Below are 23079 nucleotides of genomic sequence, written 5' to 3'. Positions count from 1 at the left end.
TGTTCCATGTTTGTTAACACTTTTGCACTCATTTTCCATCTGCATCAAAAGAAAAAAAAACCACTTGTTTCCAACTTCATTCAATTATGTACGCTTTGGTATCTTTGTCTTAGTAATACTGCACCACGCAAGATCGTCCTTGAATGGGGGATAATGACATTTTGTTTCCCCAAGATAATTATTTGAAAGCTTTCTGTGATTACGGCTATGCTGGCTTCTGCCATTGGGGGTGGATCGGTCAGGACGTTTCTCCTGCCAAACCAAAACTACCCATCGATATTGTGTTCTTCGTGTGTTGATCAAAAATGTAAGCGCCGGCTCGAATCGATGTACCTGCTCAAAGAATGAAAACAGCTTATGTCCTTAAAGTGTTCTCTTACCCCTTGCACGACGCAGCGTGGCCTCTCGGACAGCATCTTCATGTCATCGGCCCAACCAGGACAGCCTGCAGCTCTGGCCAATTGTGGCGCTTCTCCAAGCCAGCGGGTCTGGCCAATAGCTTGGAGTGGTGGAAGAATCATCCTGGAAGCCCAGCCACAGGTGATCAGTGATGCTACGTCGTCGAGCCAACACCCAGGTGGGGGGAAGGGAATTTATGCCATGCAATGGGGTGACATTAATTAGCCTCTCAGGTAATTCTGAGGATTTTTGTGATTAAACGGAGGCAAATTTTTGTTCTAAGGAAATCGATTTTCAAATGTACCATTTTTGTTATCATTTGACAGCAGGAACCCTTTAGAATGAAGCATGGTGGACACACACACACACACACACACACACACACACACACACACACACACACACACACACACACACACACACACACACACACGAACATGTGCTTCTCCTTTTTTGGAATAAGATTGCAAGGATTACTGTGAGTGATGAGCACATTCACAACACACCTGCTGACCTGACCTGAGCACACTGCAGATGAAGATTTTTTTTTTCGCTGTAAATTTGAATCCCATCCCACACCCAACAATGGGTACAAGCATGGATGTTTGTCCTACTGGGTTGGCATTATGAATGAGATCCTGCTCATTGTGCAAACAAGGCCAATTTAAACACTTATGGGGCCATGAGCAACCTCAGCAGGTGGGCCCCCTTATTTATATTTCCATATTTACACCCCTCCCCCACCCCCCCCCCCCCCCGTGTGAAGAATATCGCAAATTTAAATATGTACCTGTCTACGATTTATTTCAAAGCAGCGCTATGCGTACCTTTTGGCTGCAAAATGTGTGAATATTGTCGGTGTCGTCAAATTGCAAAGTTCATCCAATTCAGCACTCATTATGGTAAGATTTGTGCGAAGACTTTGGGTCATGATAGTCCAATGCAAGTTTTTGATCCACTTAATTTATTTTTTTTATTAATCGTTCACCACAACAGTGAGAGATTGAACATTCGTGCGAGATAGATCTTCAAAGCAATTTCTGTGTTATGAAAAGTAACTTGAACATCCTTGTCAAGAATGACATACATAAATTGTTTCAGGCCAAAGTCTTATTTTTTCTGATACAAAAAGACAGAAAAGAATAATTATAACTTCATAAGCTCATCACCAAAGTTGATATCCAGATCACGCTTGTAGAAGTCCAACTTCTTTTTTTCCTCATGGAGTCAGGGTCCTTCATTGGAAAGTTTATAAAGAATCCAAACAGATCAGACTTAGCCGTAGGAGGCTAGCCAATTAGTTTGGTTGGTGGATGGACCCCACATACACCCCCTGGATAGTTTAACGACATTTTCATACTCTTGAGGGTGTCTACCAACCAACTTCGGATGTTCCCATCAAAACAAACCACGACATGGGTCGTACGGCGGCCATATTGGATTTTGTCGTGCACGAATGGCTGAAGCTAAGGATTTCGATAACTTTTGAACTAGACATCTTGGAAAGACCGATACACCCACTTTTCCATACAATTTTGACATGAGAAAATGTTTGGAAGCAACATTTTTGAGATTTGAGCACGTCTCGTGGGTCAAATCATTGAAGATATGGAGAAAAAAAAATGCAAATTGGACCAGAATTCTCCATATCTCCTGGGATTGTGCCCTGGTAACCATGACCGATGAAGCATTGGTCATTCACTCTGAAAACAGACCATTAGTTTGTGTGGCTGTGCTTTGTTCCTCACCTTGCTTTTTATCACAAATTCACTGCCTTGCTGACCCCGATCACATGAGGTTATTCACTTGAAAAATTTACCAACAGTACACTTTGTTTAGCTTGTATATATCAATCTTGACTTCTTTGCATTTGATAACACTTTTGGCTTCTATTGCAGGTGGTGTGCATGCATGGATTAAACAAAGAACTCATTTGAAATTATGGGTAAAACAAAATGGACCAAAGAGGAAAAACAAAAAGCCACTGACAGTTAGTTCTGAGTCCCAATCTCCAAAAAGAGTAAAACCTCAAGAGTGTATCTTGCATCTCAGTGGTGTTGCTGATCATTTATATGTTTCAGAAATATCAGAGGTGATTCAGTTGAAAAACTGACCACCTTCGTGGCATCTCTGCATGAAATCTGAGACAAGAGACTGGCAGAACCACCTGATTCAATGCATCATATGGAAGCAGTGTGCAGTCAGATACCCTCGACGCTTGAAGGTGCTGATCTTGATGTCCTGGAGTACCACAGACAATGCTATCAAGGTTTCACGGAGAACATAGACTTGTAGCAAACACAGCTCACAACCTTCAACATCACAGCGACATCATTCTCCGTGGAAGCAAAGTCGCCCTAACTCTACGTCCTCTCACCTGAGTGTACATTTTGTGGTGTTGCCAACAAAACTGCCTGCTTCTGGATGTTCTTCTCCCAAGACAGATGCATCATGTTCACCATGACAAGTGCATGGGACTCACTTGAGCCACAGGCAGAAGAGCTAGGGAAGGAAAATCTCTGTAAAATCAGAGGTTTTGACCTATTTCCGATTGAGGCGAAGCTCCACCATAGTTGGCGGATGCAGTTCACAAATCGATACCGCAATCAAATCCGTATCAGAGGCCCAGCGGCAAGAACGAGTCAGACCAGGCCGTCTCAGCGCCGGTCACAATGAAGCCTTCAACTCATTCGTTCAGTTCATCCAAGAGCATGGTCTCCAACAGAATGAAGTTGCGCAACTCCTCACTTCAAATGATCCGTATTGATAAACTGGATGAGAGCAATTTCTCCAACAGACTGTCGTAGTGAAAAACTGATGAAGCGACTGCAAAAGCATTCTGACATCAGTTCTCAAATTGCCTTCACCAAAGTCAATCCGGTCGACAAGGGTTGGGTGTCATTTTACCTGATCCATAGCTCCAGCATAACCGTTGCTGATGCACTTTTGTGTGCGTAGAAGCTGGCCAGTGCCGACAACACCAAGAATGTCGCAATCCTTCTTCGTGGCATCATAAGGAGAACATTGAAGGAGACCCAAGCTCTCCCTTGACCAGCAACGGCAGATCTCCATATCAAGCCTGACATTCTGCCTGAGGAACTCATGAACTTCATGAACATTGTGTTGTCTGGAAAGCCAGAGATCAAGAGTGACAAAACTCAACATCTCATTCTGTCAATCGGTCAAGGTCTTTGCCAATCCATCACTGGTGGAGAGTGTAAGTTGCCCAAACACATTCTCTTGTGTACAACAGTCCACCACCTACATCGCAGCAAACAACTGACAACGATGTTGAATCAACTTGGTCACTGTGAGTCTTAGTTTTGGGATAGAGCTGGAGACAGCCTTGGCTAAGGCTCTTGATGAGGTGTCAACCTTGCTCACACCTCAGATTGTCAAAGGAGAGGGGAATGTTCTCTTCCATTCTGAGTGGGACAATCTCAACAAAGTCCTGACCAATGTACATGGTTCAAATACAATCAATTATGCCGGTGCATTAATGATACAGCAAATCAAACCTGACTGTGAAGTGACCAAGGAATGCACATGACCCACTTATGATCAGTCAAAAGAGAGAAGCTGGAAGGTCGAAGTTCCAAAGTTCCTTCCACCTCTTCACATTGACAACAAACCAGGTCCATCGATGCCTGAAAACGCATCATTCACACCACCACTTGAAAATGATGAACACTGGAAAGCTAGTATGCAGGAATACTATGTGTGGCTTCTAGGCAGGGTGGTTGGGAGCCATGGAGAGTAGCCTTTTCCTGCACTGGGAAGCTTCATGAGAAACTTCAAAGGCAAGGGCAAAATCGGCCCTCTCAAGAAACTGTAGAAGTTTCCAAAGTTTCAGGATGTTTTTAGGCAGTTGGGAGTTCAGTGGAAGCTGAGGCAGGAGATGTGCGAGTTGCTGTAGGAGTTCACCTGCATGGTCGACAGTCATGCTCGCATGACGAATGTCGATGAGGTGAGGGCACTGATGCTCAAGAAGATGGTGGGCGATGAGAAGCTGAACAGCAAGTCCAAGGTCGAACTCTCCCATCTGCCACCCTGCAAAAGGGATTTTTTAATTCACCCAAACACTCAATTTTCACTCTTGCACTTCCTTGGAGTTCCCTTGGTGTGCGCGCAAAGTTTCAGGCTGCTGTTTTATGGCTTGGAGTTGCGCACGCATGCACGCACGCACGCACGCACGCACGCACGCGCACACACACACACACACACACACACACACGCACACACACACACACACACCATTTTTGGGCCCATCTGTCAATGGTGAAGAATCACTTAAAAATTAAAAAGTTCCCTTATCCAGATCTTCATCAAAATGTAATCAGTTCGTCCTCATCACACACCCAACCTGTCCACCAAGTTTCGTCCGAATCCATCCATAACTTTTTGAGATATCCCACTCACAAATAGGGGTGAATGCATAGAACACATACAATTATTTAATGAATCACAAAATAAATAAATAAAGAAGAGACAAATGAAAATTATTAACAGATCCAAATTTTTGCAGACTAACAATCTCTAATTTCTCCACTAGTCCGGCAGATAAGTGAAATATTTGGGGGAATTGTGCCTTTGATGATACAAGCATGAACTTTGGCACACTGTTAGATCATGTCCTAAGGAAGATATTTAGCTCTAGGGCCATCGCAGAGTTATCCTGTGGCCAAAATGGCAGCCATTTTCCAAAATGGCCGCCACCGGTTGTTATTTTCCCAGTTTCTCAGGTTCTAGACCAGCTAGGATATTGATTCTGGTGGCTAATCATACATTTTAAAGGATGAGAAATGCAGTGGTATTATTTATAACATGCGAGCAACCACCAAACTACATACAGTATATCTAGCATTTTGCTGCATATTCACACAGAACATTAAAATAATGTCACAATGATAATCTATGTTGTTAGTACAGCTTTTGTGTACTTGTGTAAACCTCGTAACAACGCCTAATCTGCATGTATATCTGTATGCTTTCAGTTGACTTGGACTGTGACTGTGGTGGCAGCCAACATATTTTCCTGGAGATTTCAGCTTGTGGTAGAGTGGTGGTGGTATAACTCGTACATACTGTTCTCATATTATAACTGGTAGACAGTGTTCCAAAGTAGCATAGTGCATCGGGACAATGGCCAAACTATACAAGGTGGTGGACCCTGATGAGCTGAGCTCATCAGGTAAACAGTGCCCGACCACAGACTGGAACAAATGTGTTCTGTGTCGGGAAGACACAGATGAGATGTTGACATGTCCATATAATTCAGCACGTGGCACAGATTGGGCAGGATACAGGACCATAGCTGAGCATCTTGTAGCATTCGGCAAGATCAGTTGCCTGCCAAGAACACTAAAACTGTCACAACTGAATGAGGGTCAGGGCATCGAGGCAGCATTCCGGGTTCACAAAGCCAAATGGCATGACTCCTGCAGACCGCAGTATAACAAAACAAAACTTCAGAGGGCTGAAAAGAGGAAAACACACCACGATGATGACCCAGAAACACACAAGTTCACCCGTCAGAGCATTGAACGTGAAACTCATTCAACAGAGACATGCTTCTTCTGTGGCAAATCTGCAGCAAGAGATGCTTTGCGTAATGCATCAACATTCGAACTTGACATTCGTGTGAGGCAGTGTGCCCTCAAACTACAGGACAAACACCTCCTATCCAAACTCAGTGTTGGAGATATCATTGCCCAAGAGGCTAAGTACCATGCTCAGTGCCTTGCGTCTCTGTACAATAAAGCGAGGGACACAAAGGCACAAGAATCTAATGTAGACACTGTTAACCATGGAATTGCATTCGCTGGAATTGTCGCCTATATTGAGGAAGTGCGCATGGGCAATATGGTTGCACCAGTGTTCAAGCTAACAGACTTGGTGAAACTGTACAGTACCAGGCTGGAACAACTGGGGACACACGTGACGGGGCGTGTACACTCCACTAAACTCAAGAACAGAATACTGGGTTACTTCCCAGACATGGACGCTCACAAGCAAGATCATGATGTGGTGCTCGTGTGCAATGAGGATGTTGGTGCTGCATTAGGGAAAGCATGTGAGCATGATGCTGAGAATGATGCAGTTCATCAAGCCAGAGCTTTGATCATCTCGCCTTTGATGATGTCACTAGAGCCTTCTGTGCCTTGGCTGCCACCCCAACTGGATGGAGTCTCTGGAGCGATTTGTGGTATTGCTCTCTGACCACACTAACAGCCTGGAATCAGTCAATCAGGCATGCAATCAGATGTTCACCCAGAAAGGTAGAGACATTGAAGGACTCCCTCCAACACAAGCAGCACTGATTCAGCACACAAAGAGGGTTGCCTACCAAGCTGGTCACTGCTGGGGACAGATGATGGTTGCAGTCCTGGAACTCCCATCCTCAGGTGACTGGGGGTGGAAGAAGAAGGACACAGGTGGATGGGAAGTTCACTGGACCACACTGCCAGAAGCGACCCAGGCCTGTCGAGAACTCATACGCTGTGGATGCAAAAAGGGGCGCAGATGACAGTGCAAATGTGTCAATGCAGCACTTCAGTGCACTGTGGTGGACTGTGTTCTCAAAACTAACATTACATTTAATTGAAAACCTGTAATATTACCATGGAAAGCCTTACCTGGTTAATAATGGAAGGACTGTCGTAGACTTGCCCTCACCACTAACATGTCAAACAACAATGGGACATGCACGATTGATTTGCAAGATACAGCATAATGTCATGAACTGTGTGCTCATATAAATAAACTACGAAATATTACAAAAGAAACATTGCGAAGACTGCATTGTCCTCTCATGACTATGTCACAGTTTCAAAACATGTATATGTATAACTCCACCAATATTAAATGCGTTTATAATATTTCTATTATTTCCCTGAAAGATATATATATATATATATATAGTTAGGTAGTTGTTAGAGTAGTTATAGCATGTTGTAAATAGTACCACTGCATTCTTCATCCATGAAACTGTACGATGAGCCACCAGAATCAATATCCAAGGTAGTCTAGAACCTGAGCTACTGGTAAAATAACAACCGGTGGTGGTCATTTTGGAAAATGGCCGCCATTTTGACCACAGGACAATTCTGCGATGGCCCTACAGCTAAATATCTTCCTTAGGGCATGCTCTAACAGTGTGCCAAAACTCATGCTTGTATCATCAAAGGCACAATCCATTCCCATATCTGCTGGACCACACATCATAAATTGATGTGCTTGCCAAACCAAAAAAACAATTTTCTTTTTTCTTTCACGTTTCACTTAAAATGCTTGAAGGATCTCCATTTAAAGCTCATGGTGAGCTCCACACCTCCTGTTCATGATGTTTTCCACTCCTATCGAGTGCTGATACTTTAAAATCATCTTCAAAATAGCCAAATCATCAAAAGGTTGTTTTATTTTAAAGAGACATTTATTTACATCCATCATGTGTTAATTAATATACTTTTTTTTAATTACAAACACTTTTTCTTAAAAAAAAACCCCCACTGCATTCTTTATGATATCAATGTTTACAATATTCACAAGCCTCATCAAATATTACAATTTCAATGTCGACCATACAAACGTCAGGCACTTCAAGGAATTTCATTTTGACAAAAGCTCTTCACGCCTTCGTAATAGAGGATGTACTCAAATGAAAATGACATTTCAAACAAACAGCTGGTGTGTGGAACTCCAAAGACTTGCGTTTGAAACACATAGTTCATAACTATAACATTTTGTTCTCAAAGGCATCTGTAGAGCATACTCAACAATGAAGCAACCAAATGCTCCCAGGGGTTACGACGCAGATAAGCCTGGCTTTGGGCCCTGGAAATACGCCGATGCTTGGGCGAGTGAAGGCTGCTTTAGGACTCCTGGCCTGGATGGAGGTACGGCCATGCCTGTGAGTATGCAATGAACAAGCACGGCTGATTTTATCTGACCATGCACCTTCAAACAAAATATCTCTTGAAGCATCCCAGTTTGCATCAATGATAGCACCAATTAAATGAATGCATCAACTTCTGGCATTGCAACTCTCATTCTTGAATACAAGCAAAATGACTGAACATGTCAACAACAACAAACTAGCAATAACTGAACTTGACCTGTCCAGGGGTTTCCTTATTTTTTGGAGTAGGAAGCTACCATTAAAAAGTAGCAGGTTACCATCACCGCGTGTGAAGCGAGCACAGCTGTATGGCCGGGGTCCAGGGCCCGCCTCGGGCCCTGGAAGCCGGAGGATCCTAGCATGATTTCTGACATGAAATAGTTCTCATATTATCATGCTGTTGGGGCGGAAAACTCCACAAAAACAGGTGGTTAGGCCTATTCTGGATGTAGTTGCATTAACATAGATTCACTGACTGGTTGACTGAATTTCAGCTATACTGTATAGTTAGTTCAAGTCTATGGTACATGCATGTACCTGTGGTACCAGTACTCAGTTGGTCAGTTCACAGCTGCTCATACTTGGCCTTCACTTCAGTGAATAAACGGCAATTTTCAGTGCAAATAACCACGGATAATAACATGTGCAAAAGTTGCTTTAAGCTTATCGGCTAATTACTTTATAAATTAAAAAGGCACAATGGGTGACCGTGTATTTTGGAGCCGCATCACTCGACAAAAGCTCAAAATGGACGAGGTGAAACACGTGTTTCGTGAAACAACAACAACGTCACACTTGCGAGAGTGCAAGTTTAGACCAGTTACTGATGGCCAGAAGTTTACCTCCCATGTCTTTGGACTTCTTCGAAAATCCAAAGTCAAACAGGGATTTTCGTTTCGATGCCATCGTTTCGGCACCGAAACTGCGAGGCCTACAAAGTTTATTTTATTGAGGTCATTGCTGTATGGTATCGGGGTATCAGGCCAACAGTCCAAAACGAGGCTAAAGCAGAGAACTCTCCATTGCAGGAGGCGTGTTTTAGCTGCTTGTGTTATTTTTAGGTCAGTGTTGTGCTCGACCTGGCGAAAGTACTAACAGTAAATGTAAGCCCGCTTTCATCAAAATACTCGTGTTTTCGTCTCGGATTTCAAAACAGGGGGTGTAGAGATTCCGTGGTGACAAAAATAAAAATAAAAAAAATAATCGAACACTCGGCGCTGAAGTAGGCGGCGACCTTTGACATTTTTTCTCTTAGTAGACGGCTGCGGGTCGCCGGTAACCGGCTTCTAAGGAAACCCCTGCCTGTCTATAAAATTAATTAAAACAAAATATTGTTGTTTGTAGGGTCGATGGAAGAACTTCAGTCAAGGTAGGATTGTGTCGAGTAGCACGGTCCGTGGAGGAGCAGGAGTCATCTCCATGTAATTAAAGTGGGGAAAACTGTCACCTTAAGTTGATACGTGTCACCGTAAGGAAAGCGCTGCTGTGTTAATTAGGTAGGGAATAAGGCTAATTTCTCCCAGTATGAGTGCCCCCTGTGACCTTTTCCTATATTTTTACATTTACAAGACCGGCGATGAAAAGGAATCGTGTCCTTACAACAACAGCAGAGCCAAGCCTTCCAAGCAGGAAAATATACCCATCAGAGATGGGGAATCCCCCACCATTGAAAAGTAATTGAAATCGGATAAGCGTTTTTCCATTTATTACAAAAAAATTTTTTTTAAGATGGCCGCCCTAGTCGGCCATCTTGGATCTGGCCATACCCAAAATCAATAGGGTTCTTCCTTTTCAGGTGGTACATGTGTGACCCAAATTTCAAATCGATATGGTGAACAGTTTGAGTTATCGCACTCACAGCTATAAATGTTGACGCCAGCCAGCCTGACGGACGACCTGGGTGACAATAATATCCCCCTTCCGCCACGCGGCGGGGAATAAAAAAATCATAAATCCGGCCCAGAATTATTTGCAAGTCAAAACGAGAACAGCGCTCTTCGAAGTGAACCAACATGCCTCCATGTAGTCCAGGAGCGGCAAGGGTGAACCTGGTTTTGTCGGATAAAGTTTTTTTCTCTCTTGTTTCTGGTAGCCTGGGGGTTGCTTATCAAGAATCAGGAGGGTGCCAGTTGATATTCTTTGGGCAAATTTTGATATTAACCCCTTCATGTCCGACACGCCCAAACCGTGGAAACTTGGAAATTTCCTATCGTTCCATGGTATTAATTCACATAAAATGCATCAAATTTGTGAAATCTGATATTTATTCACACAATACTTAATGCTGGATGATATATGGATCACAATAGAAAAAAAAAATTAACCCTTTCCTGGTCATTGATACTAAGCAAGCTGTTAGGGTTAGCATAACTTTGAAGACCTGAAGTAAAGAGGAAAGAATAATGCAAGATAACTAAGAAAGACAATAAGATGAAGTTTCAATCTACTTTTGTCAAGGCCCAGAAATCTAGCATCTGTATGCATTGTGTATTTCAAAATGTCTCACTTTAAAAGCCCCAGAAGTGAGCACATGACCAAAACATGGTTACAAACACTTACTGGCAGATTGCTGGCATGTAGAGAATGGATATTCCGAGTTTAATGACACCTCAATGGCTAGTTCAGGTTACTGTGATCCTCGAGCATCCTACACTGAAACATGCACAAAACATGGTGCAAGGTAAGCCTTTATCCCGACAACTGCATCGCTTGGAGCTACAAGGGGGTTCGCTTTTACAGCCACATCTGATCATTTCCAATATGAAATCAGGGGCAGGTTTAGTGTTGTCTGGTAGAGCAGTTGGGCAAAGTGATTTGTTAGTTATGTCCCTCTTCCATCCAAAGTCTTTTGGGTTCAGTGGTGGAGGGTTAGAACTAGGATTTCACCATAGAATTGTCTGGAAATAGGCCCTCTTCACATTTTAAATGAATGCTTCTTTTGTTGGTGGAAGAGCAGCCAAGTTAGGGGAAGACAAATGACCCTTCCCATTCTTTTTACCCCATACAAGCAACCTTGTGTTGGACATGTCTGTGCTGTCCTTCATGCCATAGCAAGCTGAAACGAAGCGAGTGGCTTGATCAATGACTTGTTGAATTGGAGCATAAACATTTCCTATGGCTGATAAGTCATGTCCATCACCTTTCAGGACCTTGACTACTTTGCCCTTTCCAATACCTAGGTAACACGCCACTGTGTCACATCGTGATATAGCATGGGCAGCTAACAGGTTCTTCACAACTTTCTGGTGCCTCGCCAATGTCGATTTGATGTCAACAATTGCCCTTTCCTTGCTTGGAGATTCCATAGTCATTGGCACTTGCATCCCCGCCATTTGGTAGTGATGTAGTAGCAATACAAAGACGTTTATCATCCGAAATCACAGAGATCTGGCGGGCCAGTCTGACACAGTGCAGGACTTGTTGAATAATTATGATATCGGCCTCTTCATGATGGGTCTCCAGATCAAACCGGCTCCTGTGAGGCACAGCTACAAAATGCAATAATATTAGCAATGCCTGGCGAAGAAAGAACCATGAGATGATTGCCAAATAACTCTTGAAGTTTAGACACCAGTGTCCGACGACACAGTTGGACTCCACCGAACTGGGAATGAGTCAAACAGTTCTACCGAATTCCACATTTGTGATCTGTCACTTTTTAGCATTTCAACAACTGACAGAAAAGGACAATCTTCATCACTATCTTTTGACTCCTGGCTACTGGCAGCACCTTCCCCAGGAAGTGACCTAAATGACACAAATCTTTGCCGACAGTCCAGATGGTATCTAGCATCTGCTGCATGGAGATCACCGAGTGCCCCCTCAACACACTGCTGGACAATTTTCGCTACAGCATCATTTCGCTTGATACAAGTTTCTATGAGGGACTGCTTCTTGTCTATCTCACGAAAGAGGTATGATTCCCTCCATCTCGAAGAGTGTTTCTTGTCTTTCTCAATAATACAAGTTTCCCCACAGAAAAGACAGTGTTTCTTAGAGTTGAAGGTTTCATCAGAGTATCCTGATAACAAACGACTCGTGACTTTCTGGGAGATAGGATCAGTCTCTTCATCACAGTGACGTTTGTAACGCTGGGTGTGATTTTTAGACGTGTAGGAGGAGACACAACTTGTGTGGCATTTCAAGGTGAATTCCTTGTTTTTCTCTAACGCATCTTCGAGCTCAAAGTGCTTTTCATCACCATATATTTTGCTACATCGGATGATGTTGGCTATTCGGACGGCCGTAGCACATGTAAGCTTCTCTTTCTTGTCTTGACAGTTGAACTTCCATTTGAAGTTGCATTCATCAGTATCCGATTCCATGACTGCCAAGGCTGAAAACGAAATGCAAGACTGTCAAGCTCTCATCTACGGCATTTTTCTAACTTATTGCATCAGTACTAACATTGAATTTAGAAATGGAGTGCTTGCCTCATCCAATTAAAACCATTAAAACTGGCCTTAAACTGTATCGATGTTTTAACATACACCATTCTAGTGACGCTTTAGTATTTTTACTTGCATTAGGTGCCTTCAAAACTGTCTAAATTTGTGGTCTGATGTCTTGGCTGAGCAACAAGACTTAAAACAAATGCATGGTAAACACATGGATTAAAACAGGAAGTAAAACAATTCTGCAATGCCATCTGATGTACTTTTCAGTAACTAGACTAATTTCTAAGACATGAGTGGCAAAAGAAAGTGGGAAGCCATCATTCTTTTATGGCCAACGCCCATCCCACATGCTACAAAATTGAGCGGAAAAGGGTTAATCTCCCAAATTGTGCCCCTAAAATGATTTTAACATTCTCTACAACATGAATTATTGCAGAATGTAAGTATATTTGAGCTTTTGTTCAGCAAACTTTCTTGAGAAACAGTGGAAACTTGTCTTTCAGAATTTGGCTGTATTGGATAGAAAAGGGTTAAGATCAAAAGTTCCCCAAGGGATATCATTTGGCACCCCCCTTGATTCATGATAAGCAAGCCCGAGACCACCAGAAACGAGAGAAAAAAAAACTTTATCCGACAAAACCAGGTTCACTAAAATTTGGGGGTTTGGCTGCCGGACTAATGTACATCGTTACATCATTACACACTCTTGTACCAAGTGTGATTTAAATCCCTTAAGCTGTTTTCAAGCGTCACATTTTAACGTGACGTGACCTTTAACACCAAATATATAATCAGTTCATCTTTGCATCATTGTATTGTACACACTTGACGGACGGAAGCATGGACGTTTGGACAGCCGGACGGACAAACCAAAAACATAATGCCCCGGCGACTTCGGCGGTGAAGGCAGAAAAAGGCACCAGCAAAGCTAAAAATCATAATTACAATTCATCAAGTGCAGGTGGTGCTAACAAACCTGAAGGAAGGCCAGAGATAGCTCTGACAGGAATCGAATCTTCACGATGCTCCAGGTATTTTGGGTCAAGACCCGAGGGGTCAGACAGACTGTGGATTTAAAAAAAACAAACGGTGAAACGTCAGTGCTCATCATCAGAGGATGTGTTCTTCAAATGCTTAAACACTGTCCATTCAACAAAGCTAAAATAAAAAAAAGTTCACGATTTCATTAAATTCGACTTTTTAAACAAAAGTAAATACACAAGTCTGAAGACGACGATGGTTCACAAGCGGTATTTGACGATGTAGATTGTTTCGAAAGTCAAGGATGAGACAATGTGATAATTTTTGACCAAGTTATAAAAATGATCAAGATGCGGTACGGGTGACAGGTTATTAGCTGCAAAATGTCGAAAACCCGGTTTCGTTCGACAACTTTAAAAATTTGACCTTTGCATAACCTTTAAAGGTCCCAAAACAATGTTGTGGACATTAAAATAAGGAAACAGGATATGTGCTATAGCTTATTGGAGTTAGTTCGTCGAAGAAGGTCGAAAACCCGGTTCGATTCCCACAACTTTGAAAATTTGACCTTTGTGAACTTTAAAGGTCAAAGGTCAAGGATTATGACCTTTGGTGCAAAACTTCCTCTGGAACATTTCAGGAACAATATAACGTCATGTACGCTATATGGCATTTCGCACTCCTCGGATTATCCATACTTTGATGAAATCAGCGTAAAACCAAATTTGAAGGGGGCGCCACGGGCAAGGTGTTTGAGATAGACAAAAATGGTTTCAAGACTTGAGGTGGGGAATGACCTCAAGATTATGCATAAAAAATTGTCATCCTCGCTCTCAAAGTTTGGGCGGTCGTATGATTTTTGTCAAAATTCGAAATTTTCTAAGTTCGTGACCTTGACCTTGGGACGAAAATGAAAAATCGAGCTCTGTGGGGCTATGCAGGTGCCATTGTGCTAACCAAATACAGATACCCTTGCCAGATTCGACAAACCCCCGAGGAGAAGATGCAAATTGAAATCGGCTACCCCCTAAAAACACAATCAGCAATTTTCTAAGTTCGTGACCTTGACATGAAAATGAAAAAAAAATCGAGCTCCGTGGGGCTATGCAGGTGCCATTGGGCTAACCAAATACCGAAACTCCAGCCAGTTTCGACAAACCCCTCGGAGAAGATAATTTTTACGTCAAAATTCGCAATTTTCGAAGTTCATGACCTTGTGACATTGACCTTGGGACGAAAATGGAAAAAAAAAAATCGAGCTCCATGGGGCTATGCAGGTGCCATTGGGCGAACCAAATACCTAAACCCGTCAGATTCGACAAACCCCCTCGGAGAAGATGCAAATTGAAATTGGCTACCCCCTAAAAACACATGTTTTTTGGGCGTGGCTCCGCCCATTCTCAGGAAAACACAACTAGATCATGATATAAACCTCCCACCAAAATTTTATCAGGATCGGATCAAAACCCACGGGGCTATGCTCGGGACACAGACAGACAGACAGACACACAACAATAACGAATATAGTGGTCACTTATTTTTTTCGTGAACCAATAGCCTCTCATAACCCCCCATTTATATCACAACAGATTCAAAAATAAATACAACAGCACGCACTCTTAAAGCTTTAAAAAACACAACACTCTGTGGAGCATTCACATTTGTCTTGAGTAGAAATGACCTTTTGGAGGATTTAGTGCCTTTTTAAAGTTATTATTACATGGCAAGCAGTGTGACCCACTCCTCATTTTCATAAATGCCAAGGTGAGCCAATGAAAAAAGCCAAGAATTCACAAGGTTTCGGAAAAGCGATGATCATCGAAAACCTTTTCGCCAAGAAAACCTATAGAAAACCAAGACGCCAAGGTGAACAACGAATAGCCAAGATCTTGTGAAAAAAGCCAAGGAATGGTCACACTGATGGCAAGTTATAGCTCAAACAGTTTAATCATATTGCACCAAATATTACCGAGCAAACCCACAGACAAAAATAATAATAATAATTCTGCAATGAAGAATTAGGAGAGATGGCAAAACTATGTATGAATGTTTGTTCACACCCCTCAACTTTAGCCACATTTTTTGTTACAGTCTGAATTTAAAATGGACAAGTCTGAAGACGACGATGGTTCACGAGCGGTATTTGACGATGTAGATTGTTTCAGAAGTCAAGGATGAGACAATGTGATAATGTTTGACCAAGTTATAAAAATGATCAACATGATGTGGTACGAGTGACAGGTTATTCACTGCAAAATGTCGAAAACCCGGTTTCGTTCAACAACTTTCAAAATTTGACCTTTGCATAAACTTTAAAGGTCCCAAAACAATGTTGTGGACATTAAAATAAGGAAACAGGATACGTGCTATAGCTTAATGGAGTTAGTTCGTCGAAGAAGGTCGAAAACCCGGTTCGATTCCCACAACTTTGAAAATTTGACCTTTGTGAACTTTAAAGGTCAAAGGTCAAGCATTATGACCTTTGGTGCAAAACTTCCTCAGGAACATTCCAGAAACAATATAACGTCATGTAGGCTATATGGCATTTCACACTCTCGGATTATCCATACTTTTATGAAATCAGTGTAAAAACAAACTTGTAGGGGGCGCCACGGGCAAGGTGTTGGAGATAGATAAAAATGGTTTCAAGACTTGAGGTGGGGAATGACCTCAAGATTATGCATAAAAAATATTGTCATCCAAGCTCTCAAAGTTTGGGCTGTCGTCTGATTTTTATGTCAAAATTCGAAATTTTCTAAGTTCATGACCTTGTGACCTTGAGTTTGTGACGAAAATGAAAAATCGAGCTCCGTGGGGCTATGCAGGTGCCATTGGGCTAACCAAATACCGAAACCCCTGCCAGATTCGACAAAACCCTGAGGAGAAAATGCAAATTGAAATCAGCTACCCCCTAAAAACACGTTTTTTGGGCGTGGCTCCGCCCATAATGGGAGCACCATGCCCATTTTCAGGAAAACACAACTAGATCATGATATAAACCTCCCACCAAAATTTCATCAGGATCGGATCAAAACCCACGGAGCTATGCTCGAGACAGACAGACAGACAGAGGTAGACAGACAGGCAGACACAACAATAACGAATATCGTGGTCACATATTTTTCATGAACCAATTAAATTTAATTTTTTGTCACTGATCTACATAAAATACCCCATAATGACAGTGAAAACATGTTTTTAGAAATGTATACAAATTAAATATTAAAAGTTGAAATGTTTTGCATCAATAACAATTTATTCTCCTGAACAAATACTTTGTAGAAGCACCTTTGGTAGTGAATACAGCTTCAAGTCTTCTTGTGTATGTCTGTATCAGTTTTGCACATCTGAATTTGGGGATTTTTTCCAATTCTTCTTTGCAGATTTGCTCAAGCTTTGTGAAGTTAGATGAGAAGTGGTGGTGAACAGCAATCTTCAAGTCTTTCCACATCTTCTCAATGGGTCTGGGCTTTGGCTGGGCCACTCAAGGACTTTCACATTCTTGTTCTGAAGCCATTCCAGTGTTGCTTTGGCTGCATCCTTGGGGTCATTGTCCTGTTGGAGTGTAAATCTTTCCTGCAGTCTCAGGTCTTTTGCATTTTGAAGCAGGTTCCCCTCAAAGATTTGTCTATTTTGCTCCATTCATTGTTCCCTCCATCCTTTATAGTCTCCCAGTCCCTGCCACCGAAAAGCTTCCCCAAAGCATGATGCTGCCACCAGCATGCTTCATGGTAGGGATGGTGTTTGATGGGTGACAAGCTGTGCTCAGTTTCCACCAGACGTAATGCTTTACATTCAGGCCAAAGAGTTAAATTTTCATCTCATCAGACCACAGAATCTTTCGCCTCATGCTGAGTCTTTCACATACCTTTTTGCAAACTCCAGGTGTGCTGTCATGTGCCTTTTTCTCAGGAATGGCTTCCATCTACTAGCCACTCTCCCAGAAAGCCGAGATTTTTGAAGTGCTGCAAGGACTGTTGCCCTGATGGCAGGTTCTCCCATCTCAGCCAAAGAACTCTGTAGTTCTGTCAGAGTGGTCATTGGGTTCTTAGTCACCTCCCTGATCAAGGTGCTCCTTGCCCGGTTACTCGGTTTGGTCGGACAGCCAGCTCTAGGAAGAGTCTGGGTAGTTCCATATTGTTTACATTTCTTAAAGATGGAGCTCATTGTGCTCTTGGGAACTTTCAACACCAGAAATTCCTTTTTACCCTTCCACAAATCTATGCCTCCTTACAATTCTATCTCAGAGTTATATGGACAGTTCCTTGGACTTCATGGGAGAGTTTCTGCTATGACGTACATAGTCAGCTGTGGGACCTTCTAGAGAAAGGTGTATTTCTTTCTAAATCATGTCTAATTAATTGAATTGACCACAGGTGGACTCCAATCAAGTTGTAGAAACATCTCAAGTATGATCAAAGGAAATTGGATGCACCTGAGCTCAATTTGGATAGTCATAGCAAAGGGGTTGAATACTTATTGATGCTAGACATTTCAGCTTTTCATTTTTAATTTGTAAAAATTTCTGAAAACATGCTTTCACTTTGTCATTATGGGGTATTTATGTTGAATAGTGACAAAAAATTAAATATAATCCATTTTAAATTCAGGCTGTAATAACAAAATGTGACAAAAGTGAAGGGGTGTGAATACTTTCTGAAGGCACTGTATGCATATATCTATTTATCTATATATTAAGAAAACTCTCATCTTGTATGTATGTATGTATGTACAGTGGGGAGAACAAGTATTTCATACACTGCCGATTTTGCAGGTTTTCCCACTTACAAAGCACGTAGAGGTCTGTAATTTTTATCACAGGTACACTTCAACTGTGAAAGACGGAATCTAAAACAAAAATCCTGAAAATCACATTGTATGATTTCTAAATAATTAATTTGCATTTTATTGCATGAAATAAGTATTTGATCACCGACCAACCAGTAAGAATTCCGGCTCTCACAGACCTGTTAGTTTTGTCTTTAAGAAGCCCTCCGATTCTCCACTCATTACCTGTATTAACTGCACCTGTTTGAACTCGTTATCTGCATAAAAGACAGCTGCCCACACTCAATCAATCAGGCTCCAACCTCTCCACAATGGGCACGACCAGAGAGCTGTCTAAGGACATCAGGGACAAAATTGTAGATTTGCACAAGGCTGGGATGGGCTACAGGACAAGAGGCAAGCAGCTTAGTGAGAAGGCAACAACTGTTGGCGCAATTATTTGAAAATGGAAGAAGTTCAGATAACAGTCAATCTCCCTCAGTCTGGGGCTCCATGCAAGATCTCACCTCGTGGAGCCTCAATGATCATGAGAAAGGTGAAGGATCAGTCCAGAACTACACGGCAGGACCTGGTCAATGACCTGAAGAGAGCTGGGACCGCAGTATCAAAGAAAACCATAAGTAACACACTACGCCGTCATGGATTAAAATCCTGCAGCGCACGCAAGGTCCCTCTGCTCAAGCCAGCGCATGTCCAGGCCCGTCTGAAGTTTGCCAATGACCATCTGGATGATCCAGAGGAGGAATGGGAGAAGGTCATGTGGTCTGATGAGACCAAAATAGAGCTTTTTGGTTTAAACTCCACTCGCCGTGTTTGGAGGAAGAAGAAGGATGAGTACAACCCCAAGAACACCATCCCAACCGTGAATCATGGAGGTGGAAACATCATTCTTTGGGGATGCTTTTCTGCCAAGGGGACAGGACGACTGCACTGTATTGAGGGGAGGATGGATGGGGCCATGTATCGCGAGATCTTGGCCAACAACCTCCTTCGCTCAACAAGAGCATTGAAGATGGGGCGTGGCTGGGTCTTCCAGCATGACAACGACCCGAAACACACAGCCAGGGCATCTCAGGAGTGGCTCCGTAAAAAGCATCTCAAGGTCCTGGAGTGGCCTCGCCAGTCTCCAGACCTGAACCCAATAGAAAATCTTTGGAGGGAGCTGAAAGTCTGTGTTGCCCAGCGACAGCCCCGAAACCTGAAGGATCTGGAGAAGATCTGCATGGAGGAGTGGGCCAAAATCCCTGCTGCAGTCTGTGCAAACCTGGTTAAGAACTACAGGAAACGTCTGATCTCTGTAATTGTAAACAAAGGTTTCTGTACCAAATATTAAGTTCTGTTTTTCTGATGTATCAAATACTTATTTCATGCAATAAAATGCAAATTAATTATTTAAAAATCATACAATGTGATTTTCAGGATTTTTGTTTTAGATTCCGTCTTTCACAGTTGAAGTGTACCTATGATAAAAATTACAGACCTCTACGTGCTTTGTAAGTGGGAAAACCTGCAAAATCGGCAGTGTATCAAATACTTGTTCTCCCCACTGTATGTTCCCAAAATACAGCCAAAACGGTGCACGATAGTGCAAAAATTTGTGTCACCTTGCTCACCATTCTCCTGCGGTATGCAGTATCAAGTTTCGTTCAAGTTGGGCAACGAAAAAAATTATTAAAAAAATCAATTCCCGATCCAGTCAAATACTCTTCGGGAGAATTTGATCAATGCAAACAACCTCAGCGGTATAGTTCGCTGGAGCAATCTTTTTATTTTTATTGAAATGATTTTTTCATCAACCACTGTCGCAACGGGAACCCAATGGGTTTACAGGTCGTCTAGTACCGTGCTTCTCAACCGGTGGGCCGTGGAGCCCTCACAGGTGGGCCGCGAGGTTGGTAAAAAAAGAAAAGAAGAGAAAAGAAGAGGTATCTAAAAAAGGGTCTGATCTTACAGTGTAAGACTTACACGACACAGCTGGAATTCAGCTAGGTCTGTTTGTACTTCTGTCTTTCTGAAACCGTCGAGCGAGCGCGCGCGCACACGAGAGAGATAGATCGAGTCATTTTGTGCCTACGTACGTCATGTTTATGCAGTGGTGGTTTACGCACGTTCGATCTACATGTAACTGTGATGTGAATGTACTATATCCGTGTGTATGTGTGTATTGTGCACGTGTGCACATATGCGATGTGTGTGTATGCATGTACGTGCCTTGTACTTAGTTCATGCATTCACAAACTTGAATTTTTTGTAAACTTTTCAACTTTCGCGGATAATTTCTTGAACCGAAAATGGATCGATTTTTGAAATGAAAGTGTGATGGAGAAGACAAATCTGCTACGGAAAAATCTCGAAAGGTTGTGGTGAGGAAATATGACCCCGATTACATTAAATATGGATTCACGATGGCAGGCAGTGATGTTGAGCCAAAAGCACAGTGTGTTGAATGTGCTGAAATCCTGTCAAACGAGGCGCTTAAACCGTCAAAGCTTCAGAGACACTTAAACACAAGACACCCGAATAGTGCAGGTAAGGCAAAGGAATATTTTGAGAGGAAAAGGGCTGGACTTCAGGCACAGCAGAAAGTGATTACAACATTTACAAATCAGCATTGAAAGCCAGCTACATGGTTGCTGCTCGTGTTGCTCGTAGCAAGAAAGCTTTCACAATCGCGGAGGAGCTTATTTTACCCAATGCTGTTGATATGTGTCGAGAAATTCTTGGAGAGGAAGCTGCAACCAAACTTCAGTCCGTATCACTCTCTAATGATACTGTGACGAGAATTGTTGAAATGAGTGATGACATTGAATGCCAAACTGGTTGGAAAAATAAACGCCAGTCCGTATTTTTCCATTCAGTTGGATGAATCTACTGACATTAGCAATAATGCTTTATTGCTAGTTTTCGTGAGGTACTGCGGGGACAGTGATGTTCATGAGGATCTACTGTTTTGCAAAGACCTTCCCACAAAAACAGCTGCAGATGATGTAATGCTCTGCCTTGACAAGAGTATTGATTGGAAGAACTGCGTAGGTGTGTGTGCAGATGGTGCTGCATCAATGACAGGAGTCCATCGTGGTGTTGCAAAACAGATTCAACAGAGGGCACCAGATGCCAAGAAGACCCACTGCTTCTTACATCGAGAAAATCTGGCAACAAAGCAGATGTTGCCAGATTAATGAATCCCAAGCCTGGTGTCATTAATGAATTAATGAATCCCAAGCCAATATATATATATATATATATATATATATATATATATATATATATATATATATATATATATATATATATATATATATATATATATATACACACATATATACACATATATACACACCACAAGGGGAAAACCAGAGATGTCACTTTTTATAAATTTCAGAGTTATTGCACCTACCAATAGTTGGCAACATAAGGTTTACTCTCACAATATTAATTTAACCAATAACCAGGGGTGTCACGTAATTTATATGGTAGAAAGTTTAGCCGTGCAATGAAAAAACAAGTGTTGTCAAAGCTGAACAAGTAGAAACCCAGAGTTGTCAGTACTTTACTCCTGGTTATCTCCCTTTCATTCATGTTAACTGTTCCACCATAATATTCAGAGTTAAAAAAAAGAAAAATGAAAGGTTGTAAAACTTTCACAGCATAAACCCTGAGCACTACAATGGCCTATTTGGTTATATCATGGGCTCCGTAGTTGGTGCATATCGTGGTTCAAGCCTGGTCAAACCTTTATTGTGACTTTTATGGGACCCACGCCGTGGCTTAATGGTTAGCGCGTCTGAGTACCCATCCTCATTCGATGTACCCACCGCCCAATCAACCTGCTTAGGTATATGAGGGAGTCACATGAGGTGACCGGCTATCGCGGGGGTGGTTTATCCTTGGTTTCTTCCCGGTTTCCATCATATTAAGTAGTACGGAGTAAGAAATGGAGAATCTGTCGTCATTTTAGCGAAATACCCTTGAGTATGGCGTTGAACACCAATCAAACAAAAAAAACAATGACGTTTAATGTTGAAAAAAATAATCTGTGATCAACAAAGTCATGTAATGTATGCCAATAACCAACAAGCATCAATTTGCTACACATCTTGGGTTAAAATTGCATGGCAATTATTAAACAAGGGAATAACCAGTGATGTCAGTTTGCAACATTGATTCGTTCTTTGCTCTTAAATTAAATAACACAGAAGCTTGGCAAATGCTACATGCTTAATTTGATCGGCCAATGATCACTCTTCCTTTCACTGGAAAAGAAATCTATGACAGTTATTAAACAGTCCACCAAAGTCTTGAAACTTTGTTTTTCAGTTTCTTCAAAATTGACTTATCCTGACATCTCTGGTTTTCCCCTTGTGGTCTTCATAATATATATATATATATATATATATATATATATATATATATATATATATATATATATATATATATATATATATAGTTACGGTTGTGGAAATTCACAGAACACCATTCAGGTTCCCCGAAGATCAGTTATGTCGATAAGTGTGTGTCCAGGTTAGATTTCCCCACCGATGTATAACGGGTATTATTTGTGTGCCGGGCTGTGCATCTTGAGGTAGTGTTATTCTTTTCTATCTTTATTTTAAACAA

General features: G+C 42.0%; 1 protein-coding gene across 10 annotated transcripts in view; it reads right to left on the bottom strand.

The window, feature by feature from the left end:
• Nucleotides 1-7798: 7798 nt before the first annotated feature.
• SASS6 (SAS-6 centriolar assembly protein) overlaps nucleotides 7799-23079 on the bottom strand; it is a 57551-nt gene continuing 42270 nt past the window's right edge. For 6 of the 10 annotated variants that reach the window (XM_085870739.1, XM_085870740.1, XM_085870741.1 and 3 more), the window contains 2 exons: nucleotides 13670-13758; nucleotides 11713-12632 (listed from right to left, as the gene is read on the bottom strand). In XM_085870739.1, coding sequence (XP_085726865.1) covers nucleotides 11860-12632; nucleotides 13670-13758 — 862 coding nt within the window. In that variant the 3' untranslated portion in view covers nucleotides 11713-11859. Of the gene's footprint in view, nucleotides 8307-10855; nucleotides 10949-11712; nucleotides 12633-13669; nucleotides 13759-23079 lie in introns of those variants that run through there. The other 4 variants (XR_015055371.1, XR_015055372.1, XM_085870746.1 and 1 more) reach the window with 4 other exon arrangements.

The sequence above is a fragment of the Eptatretus burgeri genome, chromosome 2 (assembly GCF_056783735.1).
Source record: "Eptatretus burgeri isolate ZD-2024b chromosome 2, Ebu_testis_v1, whole genome shotgun sequence".
NCBI classification, from domain to species: Eukaryota; Metazoa; Chordata; class Myxini; order Myxiniformes; family Myxinidae; genus Eptatretus; species Eptatretus burgeri.
Note: the sequence above shows the minus strand (reverse complement) of the source record. Positions and strands in the feature narration are given on the sequence as shown.